This window comes from Typopeltis vanoorti, chromosome 2 (genome assembly GCF_054136105.1).
Source record: "Typopeltis vanoorti isolate ZY-2024b chromosome 2, IOZ_Tvanoo_1.0, whole genome shotgun sequence".
NCBI classification, from domain to species: domain Eukaryota; kingdom Metazoa; phylum Arthropoda; class Arachnida; order Uropygi; family Thelyphonidae; genus Typopeltis; species Typopeltis vanoorti.
Genome location: NC_143550.1, coordinates 11,841,963 through 11,850,731, shown reverse-complemented (window position 1 = coordinate 11,850,731; position 8,769 = coordinate 11,841,963). Strand labels below are relative to the sequence as shown.

The 8,769-nt window shown below is 33.6% G+C and overlaps 1 protein-coding gene across 3 annotated transcripts in view; it reads right to left on the bottom strand.

Annotated features, from left to right (window-relative positions):
* Positions 1 to 7,116: 7,116 nt before the first annotated feature.
* Positions 7,117 to 8,769, bottom strand: part of LOC150108816 (uncharacterized) — a 285,940-nt gene continuing 284,287 nt past the window's right edge. For all 3 annotated transcript variants that reach the window (XM_090403463.1, XM_090403478.1, XM_090403471.1), the window contains one exon: positions 7,117 to 8,236. In XM_090403463.1, coding sequence (XP_090259589.1) covers positions 8,231 to 8,236 — 6 coding nt within the window. In that variant the 3' untranslated portion in view covers positions 7,117 to 8,230. The remainder of the gene's footprint in view (positions 8,237 to 8,769) is intronic.

The following is an 8,769-nucleotide window of genomic DNA, read 5'->3' as shown; positions in this document are numbered from 1 at the left end:
TTGATCTGACAATGGCGAACAATGCTATTTTACCCTGCGTTTCTGAATGGAAATGAGAAGAAGAGGAATGCTGTTCAGATCATCGCATATTAAGTTTCATTATCAGTAACAAAAATTTAAATTGAATGCACAACACAAAGCATCGAATTAATACCAAGTACTTCACCAATAAAACCAAACCATCGTATTAATACCCAGTACTTGACCAATAAAACCAATTTAGAGATATTTGCTTAGAAATAACCAATTTATCTGTAAAACCAATTTAGAGATATAATTTAGAGATATTTAAAAAGAGAATTTTCATGCTTAATTTCAGAACATCACTTTAATGGGATCAGCAAACAAGAACCCAGCATAGACAAGAACCTAGCCATTAGGGCATCAGAACAAGCTGATATAGACTTCCTTGCTTATGCGCTTTTATCATGTCTGAAAAAATCCTAAGACCAAACACTCAGAACAATCAAGAAGCTAAACATCGAAGAAATAAAATCAGTACCTTGGTGGAAAGCCGAATTAACAGTCCTAAATAAACGTGGTAACGCCCTCAGACGACTATATCAAAGAACATACAATATAAATTAACCAAGATTTAAGAGAGAGCAGAAGACATAACTACTATAAAGCCAAGTACAGCTATCAGTTCAAAATTACAAAATCGAAAACTGAATCATGAAATAATTCTGTGCTGTGTCAACCGTATCGAATCTTTGGAATTGAATACATATAAATTAGTAGCAAGAAGAATACAACACTTATATTATCAACCAACAAGAAAACTGTACCTATACTAAAAATTTAGCAGAAACTGCAGCTATTATGATCAAGAAGATTATTCCCAATGACGATAAATCAACAGACCAAAAAATCCACAAAAGCTACAGGCAAAGAATTAAAACAGACATAGAACCTTCTAACGGACTTATTTACAACTAAGAAATCGAGTCAGTATTAAGATCAATGGATTCAAGTAAAATTCCTGGAAAGGACGGAATAACCAGCGATATATTCCTAAGAAGGTTTGTCGAAAGATCGAAAACAGAATCATGAAAAAATTCTATGCTGTTTCAACCGTATTGAATGTTTGGAATTGCATATATAAATTAGTAGCAAGCAAGAATAAGACATATAACAAGGCCCAGAATGAATAACAAAGTTTACAACGAATAAAAAAAAGAGGACGATTTCCTTTACTATGGAAACGGTCGAAAATTATACTCATGAAAGAAACATCCTGCGAAAATAGCAAATACAGGCCAATCAGTCATAAACGTTGCTGGAAAGGTAAGAGTTCACAGAAGACAGCTTACAGCAAAAATAAGACATACTACTGATCTCACTCGACGTACAAGGAGCTTTCAATGCTGCGCGATGGCCAGCCATAATCAATCAATTAACAGATTTAAAATGTCAAAAAATCTAACTTGATCTTACAAAAAAATATTTTACATACAGAAGAGCAACCGTGAGATTCTAACTACAGCTGTAACGAAAGAAATCAAACGAGGCTGCCCGCAAGGCTTCTGCTGTGGACCACGCTTCTGGAACATCCAGTACGACTCGCTGTTAAGACTTCCTTTGTTCTGAAACAAAAGTCATAGCTTTCGCGATGATGCGTTGATAATGATTCGTGGACGCGACGGTTTCAACAAGAAGTGGCGGCCAGCGAAGAACTGTTTAAAATTGCATAGTGGACACGAGAAAATAAAGTTCCATTCAATAGCAGCAACTCTAAATTGCTCCAGATCTCACGTAAAAAATGAAAACAACCTCTTATGGTCTTCCTAAACGGAGATGTTCTAGAGGTAGGCAGTGACCTAAATTCCTAGGAGTAATAATTGATTAAAGATTTACTTTCAACAGGCACATCTCATATGTTGTCGAAAAATGCTTACAAATTTTAAACCTTATAGCAATGTCGGAAAGGATTAAGTGGGAATTAGGCCAACGAAAGCTGAAAACAATATATACCGGAGGTATACTACCATTAAAATCTTATGCTGCACCTGCCTGGAAACATTCACTAAAATCAAGGAAACATCGACAAAAGCTAAACAGAGTTCAGCGCCTTATAGTCATATGTATAATTAAAGGATACAGGAAAATACCTTTCGAAGCATCTTGTGTTATTGCAGCTCATACACCGATCTGCCTGAAAATACAGAATTATCTCTAATGCACGAAGTCACTTCAGGAAGATATAACGGAAATTCCAACATTGATCCAAATTGTTACGAAAGTCCGCTTCATTACAGTAAGCTCACTCAGCAAAAAAAAAAAAAAAAAAAAATATATATATATATATATATATATATATATATATATTAAGGAGAAGAAAAGCTCTGAAAGTGACGAATTCCATATATACACTTACGGAAAAAAACTGGATGGAATGTTGGCTGTTGTTTCATTGCATATAACAGGTAATCAATTATACAAAACACTTCTCTAGACTGCAGCCTCACTGTTCCAACAACCAAGCAGAACAATTTACTATAATTCACTTACATATCTCCAGGAATTAGATGTCAACACCTCTCATCAAAAGACAGGAACAATTTATAGTGACAGTAGAAGCAATATAGACGGTATAAAAAAACCAGAACAACCATATAGCGTTAATAGAACAGATGAGAAAGATAGTTCGGAATTTTACTCTATCGGGATGGGAAATCAAAGTGAACGCGCATACTGGGGTAGCAGGAAACGAGAGAACGGATCAGTTAGCTAAAAAAACGACTAGAAACAAGTTACCAAAAGTACTCGAAATCTGCAATAAAAACACTTGCAGAAGAAAAAAAGCCGGAAGAAGAATGGAAAACATCAAAAAACGGATCAACAACAAAATAATTCTTTTCTAGCATCAGACTCAGACTCCCGCTGAAACACACTCCATATCTTCAGGTTCAGCCACGCTACCAAACGGGATATGGAAAACTAAGACACTACTTACACAGATTCCCTATTCTGGAATCACCATCATGTATTTGTAGTTCACACCTTCAGCAGACTGTGACCACATACTTTACGACTCTCAGCTACTGGATACCATCCGGATGCCCCTAATGTACTTCGTTACCTCTGGAGACAAGTGGCCAGTGTCAGAACAAAGACTTATCGAAACGTATTACTCAGAACTAATTAAATTTGCCAATAAAATCAACTATCAGTCGTTGTAAAGTAACATAAATTACTGATATTGTGTGAAACCTTTGTAGATCATTTAAACAATTTTCATCAAAATATAAACTCCACATCCGAACTAGAAGTTAATAGTCTTCTGGCTTTTCTAGATATAAAACTTACTAGAGCAACTGATAGTCTCAAGAATTCTATCTTTAGGAAGCCAACACACACTGATAGATACCTATATGCTTCGTCTCACCATTACCCCTCTCAACAAGGGCAAGATCCTTGTTGTCAGAAGAAGAGATACTTCAACATGAAATTAGTTACCTCAAAAGGACTTTCATAAACAACAGTTACTCTCCTAAAAGTATCAATAATAATCTAAGTGGACGTCATCAACAAAGTAATGAAGATAACTCAAACCTCATAGCCTACATCTCCTTACCGTATATCAGTTCTCTTTTTCCAAAACTTGTGAAAATCCTGAAGAAATTTAATGTTAAACATATTTCTCCACATTACCAAAACTCCGATCTTGCATCAGTCAACCTAAAGTAAAACACAACCTTCTTCAGTTCCCAGGAGTCTACAAAATCATTTGCAGTTGGCACAAGCCATGCCAGTTGGGGCCAGACAGGAGAGTCCATCTCTCTCTCCGCCTAGAAGAATATCAACGTGACCTTTCTTACAGCAGAACTCGTGCTAGTGCCCTATTCAGCCACATTTTATTCTCTGCTAACACCAGTGTTGAAGGACGACAACATCGAATAGACTGGAGCTTAACTTCATACATCTATAAAACCTCTGATGAATTGGAGAGACGTATCTTGGAATCTAAAGAAATAGCTCTCGACCCTGCCCATCTAAACAACAATCTCAGTTACAGCCCACCCGATTCACATAACGCTGTCATCGAGTTTTGGCGTACTCATGATATCATTCACACGCAACGTGCTTCACGGCAGAACTAATATATATATATATATATCCTTTTTTGAGATAATTCACAAACTGACTGGATATCATTTTGATCAATGGCAGCATCAATTTTCTGAGTTAACTGAACTGCCATGTCTCTTAAATGTTCAGTCGATGTAGTTTCTGAAAGGCGGTCTATGACGAGATCATTTTTCTGCTGTCGTTTCAGGAGTTTGTATTGTTGTTTTAGAGAATTAGTTTCTTGCAGTATTTCCATTGTCTCTTTAATTAAATTATGTTCTCTTTCCGTTAGCACTTTCACGCTGTTTCTAATTTTTCTAACAGTCAACAGTACTTCTACAAAATTGTTATTAAATTTAATATACTCCTCGAATTGGTTACATTTTTCCGTAATGTGGGCTATATGTTTTTCAAATAGTTCTCGAATAAATATGATTAAGCAATCTTTTAAGTTTTGTAGTCTGTTTTCAAGTAATAGTTTCAAAATGGGTTCATCTGAGTTTCCTTTATTACACTGCTTGTTTTCCATATCTCTACTGCTGTTTGTTGTCTGTTACTGAAGGCGCGTCTCTTTGTTGGGCACTTCTACTCGTAACGCTTCAAATTCGCTTTTGGCTGCCATGTAACTTCGGGCCATCTTAAACAGAAAACAGAAAACGTTTATATTTCTCTGGCAGATCCTGCATCTTATGTAGTTTTCTTGCCCCGTTAAGTCGTCATCCCATCTTCTTTCTGGTTTTGGCGATTGTATTAAGATGAGAACTTCGTTTGTTCTCCTGTCGCGTGAGTAATCACGGTTTGTTTTAAGATTTGAGAGCTTATGACTTATATACTACTTAACAGATGCTTATACATTTTACATCAATATTTTCAGCTTGACAAAATTAATTCATTGATACACTTTGAATATTAATCCACGATAAAGAATAATTTTCATAATAATAATAATAATAATAATAATAATAATAATAATAAATCGCAGTATGAATTGCGTTGAGCAAGACATGATGACATGATTTTGACACTAAATAACAAAATATTTCAAGAACTAAATAATCAAAACTTTCAGGTAGACACTCAGTAAGTTGAATTGTAAAAGAAAGAGATGTTATAGAATAGAACTGATTAGGACTGATTCAAATAGAAGAAAGTAGGCATTCGTCCAGCAGATAAGTTAAGAATTCTGTTGGTCATAACGTTATTTTACAAAGTATGAAACAAGTGAATAAAAACGAAACTAAACTTTTAAGAAATACACACACAAACTATACTTATATTCTAATATCAGTTTTAATATGTGTAAAAAATCTGTCTGTTGGGTGCATTTGGTCTGTATGACTGCAGGTATATTTTTATGTTACGCCTATGTAGACCGACTTAATAATGAAAAAAAAAATTATCATCATTATTTTTATTATCCGTTTGGTAGAGATCGCACAAAAGTCTGCAATATCAGGCACATGGAAGACTGTATGAGAAGAAAAGGAAAAAATATTTTTTTTCCTTTTCTTTAGGGAAATATATAAATCTTTAAAGGAAAAAAAAAAAATATATATATATATATATATATATAAATTAAAAAATTAAAAATTTTTTTTTTTTACATTTATATATAACATAAGAATTTATATCTAAAAATTAAATAACGAATGTAATTGGGGAAATGAAAAGTGGAAAGGCTTCATGCAATGAAAATATAGCAATAAAAATGCTTTAGACATCTAAGGAAACTGATGAACTGAATGTATCGTTACCAATGTGATATAGACTGACTAAAAATATATGGACACACGGGAAAGAAGCAATAATAGTTAAAATTCCTAAGAAAGGCGATCTCACTTGTTATGAAAATTGGAAAGAATTTAGCCGACTCTCGGTGCGTGCTAAATATTTTTGCAGAATACTGATAAATAGGATTACAAATGAAATAGAGAATATATTAAGGCATAAAGAATTTGGTTTTCGAGCAGGTGGGAGTATTTTTCATCACATTTTTACTTTCAGGAAAATTATTAAACAAAACATAGAATTTAAAAGCCCATTATACCAAAATTTTAGAGATTTTGCTAAAGTGTTTGAAAGAGAAATATTATGGTTAATTATTAAAAGTTATGAACTGCCGACAAATATGTGAGAATAAGAGAAATGTATAAGGGAACTAAAAGATGTGTTATTGCACAACAGACAACATCAGAATACTTTGAGATACGATATGGTGTAAAGCCGGGTTGTGTAATATCTTGATTACTGTTTAATATAGTCATCGATTGGATTTCGAGAAAAGCAGGTGCAGGGAGAAGAATGAAATGGAATCCTATTTTACAGTTAGAAGATCTAGATTATGCAGATTATATGGTTTTTCATATAATCAAAATACAACGATATACAAACAAACTCGGAAGACGTGTATAAAAAAGAACTAAAGTAGTTGAAATAAATATAAATAAGAATCAGCATGCTAGAGAAGAAATTAAGCATTTTACTGACTTGGCAGGAAATGTAGATACTAAAGGTTGAACTGACAGGGGTATAATGCGAAGACTGACAAAAGCTAATATTACTTTAAACAAAATAAATAATATATATAGAAACCTTCAAAATACCATAATAAAACCACAATAAAAACTCCTTAGAAATGACATCGTAGTATTATTATATGGATCAGAGACTTGAAACGTGTGATACTTTTCTAATCAAATGACTGCGTTAAATATTAAACATATTTTGGTCCCAACGTATAACAAATGATGATTGCGCAAAAAAGTATCGCCGATGAAAATATCTCCTTGCGAGTCAAAGTATCATCGTGGTAAGTCGTCCTATTGCCATGATGATAGCTTATCAAAATTAGTGGCCGCAGATGCCGGTTTCATCCATTTAAAATACTTAAAAGTGGTTGACCTTAAAATAAATATGACTAAAACAAAAATTCTTAAACTAAGCAGCAATTTCTACAAAGAGACCAAAATCAATCAAAATCATCGTGGTAGGTCGTCCTATTGCCATGATGATAGCTTATAAAAATTAGTAGCCGCAGATGCCGGTTTCATCCATTTAAAATACTTAAAAGTGGTTGACCTTAAAATAAATATGACTAAAACAAAAATTCTTAAACTAAGCAACAATTTCTACAAAGAGACCAAAATCAATCAGAACTACTATTGATAGCAAGGAATAATCATGCGGGGTCTCATTCATAGTACGGAGGTTTCTAGTATTCCATGAAGAACAATTGATTTTGACCAGTTTTTCGTATAAGATTTATTATACATTGTGCATTAATGACAGTGACCAATTGCACTATAATTGAACAAATTGTTTGGAAGTAGTATTACATAGTCATCAGATTTTTCTAGATCTTTTCAACTGTTTCTTCATTTCCATTGAATAATATGGCAGTAGTGCAGGTTTCATTTTATCTAAGCTTTGTAGAGGGGCAATTAACTTCTTCTTTCAAAAGAATTAATGTTCTCTTCAAAAACGCAGCTATCTAATATGATATTTAACCACTTTAGAAGTGATGTCCCTTTTCTCTCTGTCTCTATCATCACAACCAAATCTCTAGTGTTATTGAGTGCTTGCAACCAATTACTCCTTAATAAAATACTCTGCATGCGATATCCTCAATTCAAAATACATAATCTTGAACTCGACTACAACTAACACACATTCGTTGTCATTTGATAATAAAACCACGTTTCCTCAGAGCTCTTTAATATTTGCGCTTAGTGCTGTGACCATCTTTACAGTTTTATTATTCCAATCAGTTATCTCGTATCCTTACTTTTAATTCTGAAACACGAAAATATTTAAATTTTGTTACTAGTTTTGGTACAAACACTAATTTTGGCTGAATCACAATGGTTAAGTTTTGTCTTTATCATATCTTAAATAAGTTGTAATACATTCCAAAATATCTCTGATTAATGCTTTTTGTATTTGAATGTTAATAATTCTTAAATTTTAACTGATTTTACTAATTCTTTCACTTCATCATGCAGTAAATGTATGGTTTCTTTCTTGCAGGAAAAATTAAGAATGCTGTCATAAAGTATCTTGTTTATACAGATCTCTTTTTCTCTTCTTCTTCTTCTTCTTCTTCTTCTTCTATGACATTTGCTGGTTTCTATGTGTGGATATTTGTAGACTGAGCAGCCAGTTACACCTGCAGATAGAAATAAGATAATTAGATATAGTCTTTAAGTTATTTTATTAAAGAAACTATTGAATAAAATATTAATACAAGTGGAAGAAATAACTACAGAGAAAAAAAATCAAATCAGCTAATGCATTTTATCCCTTATGAGAAATAGGCAGGTCGTTTTAGCCCTATCTATTGGTAGCTAATCAGAGATAGCTAGTCGAAGATTATCACTAATTGTAAGCTGTGTGCAATGAAGGTACGAATGACAAATGTCGTCATCTCCTAGTTCCATCTTGAGGGGTTCACTTTAGTGAGTACGCGGGAGTGGCAATCCCGAGATACCTGATGCTGAACCATGCCTTACTTCATGTAATATACATCTGTTATATTAACTGTAGAGTGGAGCCTTTTCTTCCTTCCTTGCTTCTTCTTCTCTTCTTGCTCCTTGCCCCCAATACTATAAAAGTATTCGAGGGCTAGGAGTAATTCTTTCCTATTTTGCTGTGTCATTTCATCTTATGTACTATTGTGAGGCACCAACCCGTCTGGATAGC